The sequence below is a fragment of the Arachis ipaensis genome, chromosome B3 (genome assembly GCF_059453495.1).
Source record: "Arachis ipaensis isolate K30076 ecotype BB chromosome B3, ASM5945349v1, whole genome shotgun sequence".
NCBI lineage: Eukaryota > Viridiplantae > Streptophyta > Magnoliopsida > Fabales > Fabaceae > Arachis > Arachis ipaensis.
The window spans coordinates 2,783,138-2,795,016 of record NC_142438.1 but is presented as its reverse complement, the minus strand read 5'-3'; the positions used below and the strand labels follow the sequence as shown (position 1 = coordinate 2,795,016).

General features: G+C 31.5%; 2 protein-coding genes and 1 non-coding gene across 3 annotated transcripts; 2 read left to right on the top strand and 1 right to left on the bottom strand.

Moving 5' to 3' along the window:
* The first annotated feature begins 352 nt into the window (after positions 1-352).
* On the top strand, positions 353-1,689 carry LOC107629278 (zinc finger protein ZAT5). Its single transcript, XM_016332027.3, has one exon. The coding sequence runs from the start codon at positions 476-478 to the stop codon at positions 1,508-1,510; it is 1,035 nt and encodes a 344-aa protein (XP_016187513.1). The 5' UTR covers positions 353-475; the 3' UTR covers positions 1,511-1,689.
* Positions 1,690-6,738: 5,049 nt separating this feature from the next.
* On the top strand, positions 6,739-6,811 carry TRNAV-UAC (transfer RNA valine (anticodon UAC)). The gene has a single exon. It is a non-coding gene; the product is annotated as a tRNA-Val (tRNA).
* A 218-nt stretch (positions 6,812-7,029) lies between these two features.
* On the bottom strand, positions 7,030-9,471 carry RPL9 (ribosomal protein L9). Its single transcript, XM_016332028.3, has 6 exons — positions 9,236-9,471; positions 8,948-9,075; positions 8,283-8,328; positions 7,863-7,960; positions 7,735-7,782; positions 7,030-7,547 (listed from the first exon to the last, which is right to left on the bottom strand). Exons 1-6 carry the CDS (start codon positions 9,386-9,388, stop codon positions 7,427-7,429), a joined length of 594 nt encoding a protein of 197 aa, XP_016187514.1. The 5' UTR covers positions 9,389-9,471; the 3' UTR covers positions 7,030-7,426.
* Between the last annotated feature and the right edge of the window lie 2,408 nt (positions 9,472-11,879).

The window sequence follows — 11,879 nt, the reverse complement described above, 5'->3', positions numbered from 1 at the left end:
AAAATAAAATTTTATAATATGTTAACCATCTATAAAATTATAAAACTATTGTATATATATTCCAAGAGTAATTAATTACATAAGTTATGATAACACAAGTTTAATAAGACATATTAAGAAATAAAGCAGCATATATAAAATGTATGTAGTAGTAGAAGTGAAACAGAAAGAGAGGAGAGAAAAGTGTGGTAGATGATGAGAGCGTGAAAGCACGCGGCAAGAAGAGAGCGTGGAAGAGGGAAGAAAAAGAAGAGTTTGTTGTTAGTAACACACACTTGCAAGGTTGGAAACGCAAGGAAGATTTTGGGTGGCAAAGTAAACAACTATTTAGTAATATTAAGTAGCTGTTATAAAGAGCAAGGACGGCTTCAAACTCATTTGTTCCCATTCACTCTCAAATCCCAAACTATATAAATACATAACTCTATACTCTTCTTATCTTCACTCTATCTCATAATTTGTGTTGAATTGTGAAATGGATTACAAGGAAGACTATTATTTGTCCAACACTAGCAATGATAATTGTAATGTTGTTCATCATGATGCTACCCATCATATAGCCAAGGGAAAACGGACCAAAAGGTTGAGGCTTTTGTGTGGCGGCGCAACCGTCATCATGCCGGCCTCTAGCTGTTCTAGCGCTTCCGGCGATGATCACGGCTCGTTTTCGATTTCTTCCACAACCAATCAAGAGGAAGAAGACATGGCTAATTGCTTGATTCTTCTTGCTCAAGGAGGAGGAGATTCTCATCAAAAACCGCCACAAGTTGATGATCAAGATGAAGATGATGATGGTTGTGGTAACAACAAGAAGAAATTCTCGGAGATTGAAACCGCCACCATAAACAACAACAAGGTTGGTTTCTATATTTATGAGTGCAAGACTTGTAACCGAACCTTCCCTTCCTTTCAAGCCTTGGGTGGTCATAGAGCCAGTCACAAGAAGCCTAAGCTCACAACAATCCCTGCCGCCGAGGACAAGAAACCACCACCACCGTCTCCGCCACCTCCACTGCCTCCCCCACCACCGCAGCAACTTATGATGAAGACCAATTATGACCATCATCTTCATCATAGCCAGCAGATTGAAACTGTCCCTCCAAATAATAATAATCCAATAATTTCTCTACAATTTGGGAGTGGGCAAAAAGGTAATTTCCACGGGAACAACAACAACAAGCCCAACAAGATTCACGAGTGCTCCATATGTGGCTCCGAATTCACATCCGGCCAAGCACTGGGTGGACACATGAGAAGGCATAGGGCTACAGCGGCCGCAGCCGCCAATAGTACTGCTCAGGCCAATGTTGGCCTAAGCAGAATTGAGGCAACTTCTACTGTTATAACTACAACAGTAGAAGTTCAGCCTCGAAATATTCTAGAATTGGATCTCAACCTTCCGGCTCCGGAGGAAGACCTCCGGGAGCCAAAGTTTCAGTTTGCTACCGCAGCAACTAAGAAATCTATGGTGCTCTCAGCTGCTCCGGCTTTGGTGGACTGCCATTATTAGGCCAGGTTGGGGAAGGGTGGAATTTTCATTATTTTGATCAATTATGGATCAATGTGAATTATTATTACTTAGCACTATTGTTAATTATTTACATATTATTCCCTAGCTAATTATCGATTCTTTGGAATTATTCTTTGGTTTTATTAATAATTGAGCATTTTGATTTTGAATTATAAAAATACGTGACAATATGATCTACTTGTTGAAGTTGGAATACTTTGAGTAAGTAAGTAGTTAGTGTTCATGGTTGCCTTTCATTCACGAAAAGTGAGTGATAGGGCATCTTTATTTATCTTCCTTTTATTTATATATATATTTCTTTTCTTTTCCTTTATTTATTTTTTAGTATAATTTTGAGAACCTTATATCTGATCAGTTGAACCAATTAAGGAAGCCACAAAAAAAAAACGTAACTAATAGTCTAAGATCGAAGTCTTAAATATGAAGAAAAAAGAAATTACTAATGGTTTTTAGAAGAGTGGAGAGTGATATGCAAGAGTGAAGGTATAGCTAGGGTTTGGCATAACCACCACCACAACCAAAAGTCGTGGATTAGGTTCCCTTTTGTGTGCTTTTCATTTTTTGTTATAATAAAGCCTAAAAGATCTCTTTCTTTCACTCCCTCTCTTTAGTTTCTCACTCATACATACATACATACATACATACATACATAAATACATACATACATACATACATATTTTTTATGTAATTTTATAATTGCATATTTATAATATACTATTAAGGGTGAATTTTAGTATAAAAATATTTCGGTAATTATATAAGTATTATTAAAATTAAAATAATATTTTTAATATTTTGATAATTAAAAATATTATTAAATAATTTACTTTAACTTTTAGCAGCATTTTTTTAATTTAAAATACTGTAATCACTATAACATAACCACCTTAAAAAATACCTAGCTAATTATATATACATATTTGTTAGGTTTTTTCTTCTTTTCATCTATTGAAATAACTTTTTCATTTGCAATATGAATGCAACTTATTATTTTTATTTAGATATCCTACTTTCCATCACATGATGATTATATATATTATGTATTGTATCATGTAATTTTTCTTGATGTACCCATATATTTAGATACCCATTTTTTATCACATGATTATACTATCTATTTAATCATGTATTTTTTTTGGAAAAGTATAAATACCAATATATTATTTGTCAATTTATTGCTAAAAATAATTAATTATTATATTTTAAACACATATATAAAGAAATACATCCAGAAAATATATCTATAAAGACACTTTTATTAAATACAACCATAAAAAAATATATTTTTATTAGACACTTTCATTAAACACATTTATAAATAAGAGTTGGCAGAAGTTAGCAGAAATGTTGTTGATCACGTAAGCGTGATTGATTTTTTTTTTTTACATGCTATGTTTAGAGATCTCTTTATTTTCTCTCATTCCCTCTCTTTAGTTTCTCATACATACATACATACATATATACATACATACATGCATATACTTCTGGACTTATAGCTACCACATACATTACATTCCCACTCTCCTTCACTAATTCACAAGAATATAATATAATAAATTGAAAAGGAGGGATGCATTAAAACAAACTAATTTTGGTAACAAAAATGAAATGATGCATTGTGTCGTTGCCATATGCTATGCTTGCGAAGCCATCATTATTATTCACCATGTATCTTTCAATTTCTATGGCTCCCTGTCTCTTGCTATATATATTATTCTAAATACTATAATAAGCTAATTTAAGTATTATCATATTTGCTGGTCCCCTCTCTCCATCTCTCTATTATAGTAATTGCTTTTAGATTTGAACTAATTAAACACTTTGACCTAATTAACCAGCTGCCAAGTTAGCTATTTTTTTCTTTGCTTAATTAAATTTGTAATCCCCTAAAATAATTAATTAAATACATTTATTGTTTAATTTGTGACTAGATACATAGTAATAATTATCTTGGGGATTATCTCATTCTCATTGGAATTCTGTTTCAGCCCATACAAATTTGATGCTCCCAAGAAAGATATTAGTGGTAACTTTGAGGCCACAAACACCTTATTACTGATTAGGAGAGTTATATTTATATATTATATGAATTACGGGTAATTTTTTTTATTTGTCGTCTCTGCGTATCGGATATATTTTGAACATAATATTTATTCAATATACGTATTTTTTATATTTAACTGTGTCTTAATAAAAAATAAAAAATTATTTACCAAATACGCTTAGACACATCTAAATACCATCACGTATCAGCGTATCCAACCTTATTTTTTACATGTATTTATAAAATAAGTTTAAAAATAATATATACCATTAATTATTAAAATAAAAAATATTTTATATTCTTTATATAATTAAAAAATATATTAAAAATAATTAAAAAATTATTTTATATTTTAATATACATATCAATATTCGTGCATCATAGGTTATATTATACCATTTTCATTTGTATTGTCCAACCTTAGTTCTTGGACTTGCACCCATCATTCCACACATCTTTACTCATATATTCACATAATCAAGGGAATTCAAATAACAAAAGATTATATAAGAGTTGAGAAATGCATAAAATAGTTACTAATTTTGCCTTATAGCTTGAAATTTGGGCATATATGTCATTATTATATATTGAGTAAGAGATGTAACTTGAATTAAGCAATGAAGGAAAAAAGAAAGAGAGAGAGAGAGAGATGGGAAGACTTTTAAGTCACTTACACTGGCCACTTATCTAAAGTTAGTTATGTGCACGTTTTTGTGAATGCTGGTAAGCGAAGCATGTGGACACATATGTTGCGTGAGGTGTCCGAATGCATAACATATATAACAAAGTAATATACTATAGACTATACTATTAATATTATGTATAAGCTAATAGAAATTAAAAGAGATCACTCACTCACTCATTGACATTAGCACATGTATGTTGTCTTAGTTGGAGAGCTTCAATTCATTCTCTCCATTATCTCATGTATGTAACCCCCACAATTATATCCTCTTATTCCCACTTCATTAAACTATACTTTATTTATATAAATATTGTTCTCATTAATTAAAGGGAACTTAGGACCTTAACACTATGATCATAGACCCAATGCTTTAGTAATTTTCTTCTTTTGTTAAAAGGCCTAAGATTTTAAGAATGTGGGTTGAAGTATAGTTTATAACTTATTAATGTAATATAAGAATGTGATTAAGATGGAACCAAAGCAATGAAGATGGGTTTGTGTGATATAATTAAACTTTTTCAATTGGTTGCTTTAATTTAATTTGCTTACTCCAAATGGCTATGAAATTACCAATCACCACAAGACAAGGGTATGAAATCAGCTGAGATGTCATCAATTTCCATTATTAGTAGAAAAACAAAAATAATGAGGAAAAACAAAAAACTACTTGAATGATGATTTTAAATCATCATATTCTTGTAATTTATCCAAACAAATAGAGATATAGTACGTACTACTTCGTACTCTTGCCAAAGTTTAACACAAGCTTGTGGTGTAACATAAAGAAGAGTTTTAAAGAGGAAAAAAAATATTGAAGAAGGGGTATAATTTCTTATAAATTGAAAAATACTAAGTATATGTGTAAATTACTTATAAATAATTAAATCCCACAAATTATTCTGAAAATACTCTTTTTTTTTTGTCCAATTTTTTTTTATGTTAAAATAATTTGGCCTGCTTTCTAATCTTCACAACAGCTGGATGATGATGATGATTAAATTGCATATTATGTAGCAGAAAATTAAATAAATTGAGCTAGCTAGCTAGGTTGAAGCATGCATTTTGTTAACATGTGAAGTTGTTTATCTTTTTCTGGCTATGACAAGGTTTATGTTATGTGGAGTTAGCATTGGTTCAAAGTTTAGTGATAGAGACAAATTCCTCAAATGGCATGAGTTGGTTTTATACTATGTGGCATGATGTCCCTACATACTTTGTGTATAACACTATGTCTACAACCCCCCCCCCCCCCCCCTCTCAACCAAAATAGCCTAAAAAAGTAGGCACTGGCCGGCCTCATAAATCATAATAACCCCTTCTATTTGTGTTATTAGTGACCTATAATCACTTGCTTAATTCTCTCTCTGTATATAGTGTTGACCCTCAATAGGGTTTGGATCCGATTCATTAGGACGCATCCCCAATTTGAAGGTTTGTCATTGTGATGGAACAATAAAATTTGTGGATCATATTGGCCCAAATATATATAATTATATAGTCAGTTATTTACTTATTTTGCATTTTATATGGAGGAGATTTATTTTTTATTTTTATAATAATTATTGGCGTTAGAGTGGATTTACTTACAATTCACAGTTTAAAACGGGATTATATATATACCAAATTGTCTTATGATAATGGTGTATGAGAAGTGAAATCAATATATAGTAGAAAAGGGTTTAAAGCGACGAGTATATAATATAAAGAATATTATATATACAATCCATTATTATGATTACTCATCTAATATATTAATAAAATCCATATTTCAATTTAGAAGCCATGATGAGTATTAAGTTGGAATTAGTGTAGCAGCCTGGAAGGATTCAACAACTTAATTTTTAATCTATTATACGTTTGAATTTTGCCAATGATATTCAATGGAGAAGCATATCCACATATAGGGTTCGTTATAGTATATTGGCCAATATATGTATAAAGTAGAGGAAGAGTTTCAAATATATCGAAAATACTGGTGTTCCAATTGTTTTAACCGTTAATTTGAATTATAAAAAATATATATAATATATATTAATTAAAATCAATGGTTAAAACAATTGAAACATCGGTTTTCCTCGATACAATTGAAATTTTTCCTAAAGTATAAATTATGACTACTTAATTATTGTGAACAAATACCATGGGCGCTGTCAACAATCCACTTCTTTTTTATCATTAAGACAACTAATTAAACGAAGTTTTCTTTTATGTTTAAAGTATAATTATTCTTCATTTATTATTATGTTGAAAAAAGTTTTGTACCAAACACATGTACAATACAAGGAATGTATGTATTGTTTCCTGAAAAGAAATTAATCACCTTTTTATTTAAGAAAATGAATACAAGTTTGTGTCTAATTGGACCCTATTTTGTTCTTAGAGTATAATATTTTCACAAGTTCATTAGAATACAAGTTTGTGTCTAATTAATCATGAGCATAGGATATAAAAATAATCTAAGATTCCCTACCATCAAGAGTTGCTGTGGTGTAGTGGTTATCACGTCAGTCTTACACACTGAAGGTCCCCAGTTCGATCCTGGGCAGCAACATTTTTACATTATACTCTTAATTTGATTTTTTGAATTTGCTTCATGACTCAAGTCTTATTTTATTTTCATTCTTTTGGCCAAGCAAAGCAAAGTTTTATGATTTGTTAATGACAATAATCAGCATGCGAAAAGCTTTCATCCACCGGAATGTAATGTATATATGAATATTACATTCTCGTCTGAAAATTTTACATGACCTTTGTCACTACACATGATACTATCTAGGAAGAGAATTCATTTCCTTTGTCCCATGTTGGTAGCTGTTAAAAAAGATGGGCAAGTCCAATCAACATAAATACTTTACATCACAAATTTCCCTCCCATAGTGAAGTAAGTCATAGAAACATAAACCATTGAGTCAAAACATATTCTTTACCAAGAAAATAGTACATTCCAAACAAAGGTCCTAAAACTTGAATACACATTCAAAGAGGAAATATGAACATAAACCATTGAACTAGTACATTAGGAATCCTTCCTCTATTAGAACTTTTGGGACAAAATCACATAAAGCTTGATGTTTGAAGATTCATACAGTGGTTATTTACCTTGAACCATTGCAAGCCGGTAGCTCCAAATGTGCATTATTAGCATATAGAACTTCATACTTGTGCTTTAGTTAGCAAAGACATTCAACCTTACTCTCGCTGTAACTTCCGGATGCAGCTTTAACTCTGCGATATACTCTCCGGTTTCTCGTATCTCCGGAAGTTCGACAATTCTCTTGTCCACCTCCCTATGAAAATCACAAAAGATCACATGACAATTATTCATAAACACACTTGTTCCTTAATATTGGAAAGCTTCAAAGGAAGAAGAAAAGAATAGTCATTCACATTTAGAGAAGAATAACATGTTACATAAGACTAGTTAGACTCCCAATTCTCAAAAAGAAAGACTTGTGTACATTAGACAGATAGTACCTTTGAAGCTGCGCTTTGATAATGTCAACAAGATCTTGAGCTGTAACACTGAATAACAAGCAAATTTAGAAGCATAATCCATATAGAGCATAAATCAACAGCTCAAAATTGCACAGAACAAGCCTCACCTTCCAAAAATTAGTTTTCCTTTACCACCTTTCCGCTTCACCTTGAAAGCCCCAACTGTTTCAAAAATTCGAGCAAGTTGCTGTGCCTCTTCTTTTACCTGCAGAACTAGAAACTTAGATACTGAGGAATGCATACAATAATCATATAGGAGGGGGAAAACTATACTGATAATGAAGAAGTATCAAAGTAGTTGTAAACTTTCCTGCATTGAAGACAATAAGATATGAAAATGAAATGGATTTTCGGAATAAAAACTAATATGGAGTTAGAAGTTAAAAAGACAGCAGGATTTTCGTAACACCAGGTTTATATGTAAAGCTTACTAGCAGAAGTTTCTCCTACTCACAAATGGAAACCTTCGTTCACATTAACAGAGACACATTCTATCCAAGTAAGGATTGGATGGGGAAAAAGATTACCCGTCTTTTCTCGGCCTCAATTCTTTCTTCCTCTAACTTCATTTCCCTAGACGATGCAAGGGAAATTCAGTTTAAATTGTGCAAACAACACATACATTATTGTTAACATTTTATATGGCAATGCATATTTTTGCATACAGAAGCAGCTAAGCTAAGCTAGCCCTGCATAAGAAAATAATTCAGACAAGATGGCCTACCGGAAAAATTGACTAGAAAATATGAAATCAAATATTTGTACAAGAAAATTTGATTATTTTGTCATTGAAAAGGTGCAAAAGTGAATTCAAGCTGAGAACGAAAATCCGAGAAAGGACTACAAAATTTCATTTTGTATCCATGAAGGGGAGTTAAGAGCCTGAGTTTTATGGAAAAAACACAAACATGACCAACCCAAAATATCAAAGCCCCATGGACAAAGTAAATAAATTCTAGCAACAAGCATGATTATTCAAGTTATGAACTCTAAAGACATCTATATGCTTTCTCTCAATCAAGGCCAGAAAATTTTTAAGAGTCTGGTCAGTTTACAGTCACACTTCAAAGTTACTCTTCATAGAGATGAAGCTTATTTCTTCACACTACAATGAGATATTACAGTCTTATACCCAACAATGAAAGTTGTAAATAATTATCAAACAAATAGCTCAAATTGAATTACACATTACTTGAGCAGAAGAGGAGTAACAATCTGTGCCTTTCCAGTGGGAAGAAGATAGTTTCTGTAGAAACCAGCTTTAACATCAATAAGTTGTCCTTTCTTTCCTACTTCAGCTACATCTTCCTTCAATATAATCTGATTTCAAAAATAGCACACCAATAACTAAGGGGAATTAAAAAACAGAATAATGCGGCAAAACCAAGCACACCCAGTTGCAGAAACACAAGATAAAATCGGAGTGAGAGATAAAGTTACGAAATTTAATGGAATTATGAGCATAGAATGTGGATGTAACCTTTCGGATTTTCTTTGCCTTCTTTTGAGCAAAGACCAAAAAGCTTGAGGTGTTGTTGGTGTTGTTGCAAGTGGGTCCCTTGGAGCTTCCAGTGAAGTTTTGCTGCAGAAACGAAGAAGAAGTAGAAGAAAGCGAAGGCAGTGCTAACGCCATTGTTGCGCAAGAAGAAGAATCCAGCTATGCTGTGCTCCTCTCGCTATGCGCCATGTCTTATCTTTTATGCGTTGTTCGCCAATACGACGTCGTTTATTCTACTTTGTCCAATTAATAAAATTTCTAATGTTTTTAAATTTTTTTGAATTGTCTAATATTTAAAATAAGTCCAATTTGACTATTAACAATTAATTAAAAAATTATATACGAAATGAACCACATTAATAATTGTGTTTGTATGTCTCAAAATAAAATGTAGAGAGTACAAAATAATAATAATTTTTTTTGGTCAAAAAATAATATTAATTTAAAATTCGGATATGTTCATGGTCTGGCTCAATATTAGGGGTCAAACCCAAAATAAAAGGCCAGTTCACAAAATTTAAGAGTCTAGAAGATCCGTTTCCAAAACTATCCGACTTAGTTAGAGTCTGGATCATTTGGTTCTGACTCGACCCAACTTATACATCAATAAGACATCACCTGCACTAATGTGTATTCGTACAAATTGATTCACTGTAGGGGTGGCAATATGTATCCTACCCGTCCGTGGGTATTCAATTCGATCCCACCCGATCGGGTAGGGTTGCCAACCCGATCCGCAGCGGGTAGGGTTGGGTGCGGGTAGGATTCTCGTGCGGGTCGGGTATGGTGCGGGTTGAGCCTCAACCCTACCCAACCAACCCGCACTCTATATATGTTTACGTTATATACTTATATAAAAATATGTTTTAAGTGGATGTTGAATCAAATACCCCTCATTAAATGCAAAAGATTCTTAACCACTAAAAGAAAATTATTAATTGATAATTTAATATTTTTTTACATAAAAATCAGTTTTATTTTAAATCATCATCAAGTTATATAATAATGTTGTATATTTTTTGTAATCCGTAGGTAGGGTTGGGTACCCGCGGATTAAGAGCGGGTAGGATTAAGGTTGGGATATTCTCAACCCGCGGGTAGGGTAGGGTTGAGTTTATATAAAAATCTCAACTCGCAGGTAGGGTTAGGGTTAGATCCAAACCCTACTCTACCCTACCCATTGCCACCCCTAATTCACTATTTAGGGGTGAGCACGAGTCGGTTTGGTTCGGATTTATGGTAAAATTAGAATCGAACCGATCAAAATGTAATTGGTTCAGTTTGGTTCAGATTTGTATTTTTTTGTACATATATCCGAACCAAACCAAACCAATTAAGAATGGATTGGTTCGGTTCAGATAATTGGGTATCCGATAACTTTGAAATTCATAAAAAAACTAAATTTTTATCTTAAAAATTCAACAAGTTACATTATTGTACATCAATATAAATAATCCAAACATATTAAACACCAAACACATTAAAAACTAAACTCATTAAAATCTAAACATATTAATAATGAATAATCATTGTCTAATGAAAATAACATATAAATTTTTTTATTTTTTATTTAATTAATATATGATCGGGTTCGCAGATTAGTTCGGTTTTCGCACTCTCAAAACCGATATTCAAACCAATCACTAACAAAAGTCATCGGTTTAGTTCGGGTTAGACCCGATTACCTGTTTTGGTTCGAATTCATAATATGGGATCTCAATATCCCCTAAACAAAAAGAAAGTATAAAAGGATAAGTTACAAAAATTATTACTCTTACTGTATAAATATCCCATCACGCACAGATATTTTTTAATGGTAATTTATAACCACAGTTCAATTTTTTTGTTAATTATTTTTTGTAAGTATCACTCTTCATTCTCATTTAAAGACTTTAGATAACTTTATCTTGCTGAAAAAAACATTTGAACCGTTATAAAAAAAAAATCTAGACCTTACGTCCAGAACTACATTAATTTCAAATAAGTTTTTGATCAAGATGGAAATATATGTTTTCATTCTTAATTAATCTCGAGATCATTTACATGAATCCTAAACTCATACTATAACTAAATTAGTATATGGCTTAGAGTATAATAAGATGTGATTTAGTAAAACTTTTATTTTTTATAAATTAGTATATATATATTTTTTAAATTGTTATACATATATATACTAAATCAAACGAAAAGTAACTTTAATAACTATAAACATCAATAATTGAGGCACTTCGCAGTTTATTCTCTTTCATGCCACCATTTTCTACCGCGTAATGCTAGGTAGACAAAAAAAACAGCAAAAACTTACCTTATTTAATATTAATTAATTGTCGCAACAATTAATGAATGCTAAATAAGGTAAGTTATGGCTGTTTTTGGCTGATTTTCTTTGGTTACCAAACATTTCCGTTTCCAAAATGAACCCACTTCTTTTTCATATTAAAGTTTTTGAACTTATACTATGTTAGGTGTTGAAACTTGAAATGAGTGTTTCAATTATATTTATACGAGGAATATTAGGTAGGTAATTATTTTGGGTTAATATTAGTCCATTTTTTTAAAAATTATTTTGATTTTTTTAAATTCTAAATTATAATCTTAAACTGTAATATTGATTGACACTGGCTAA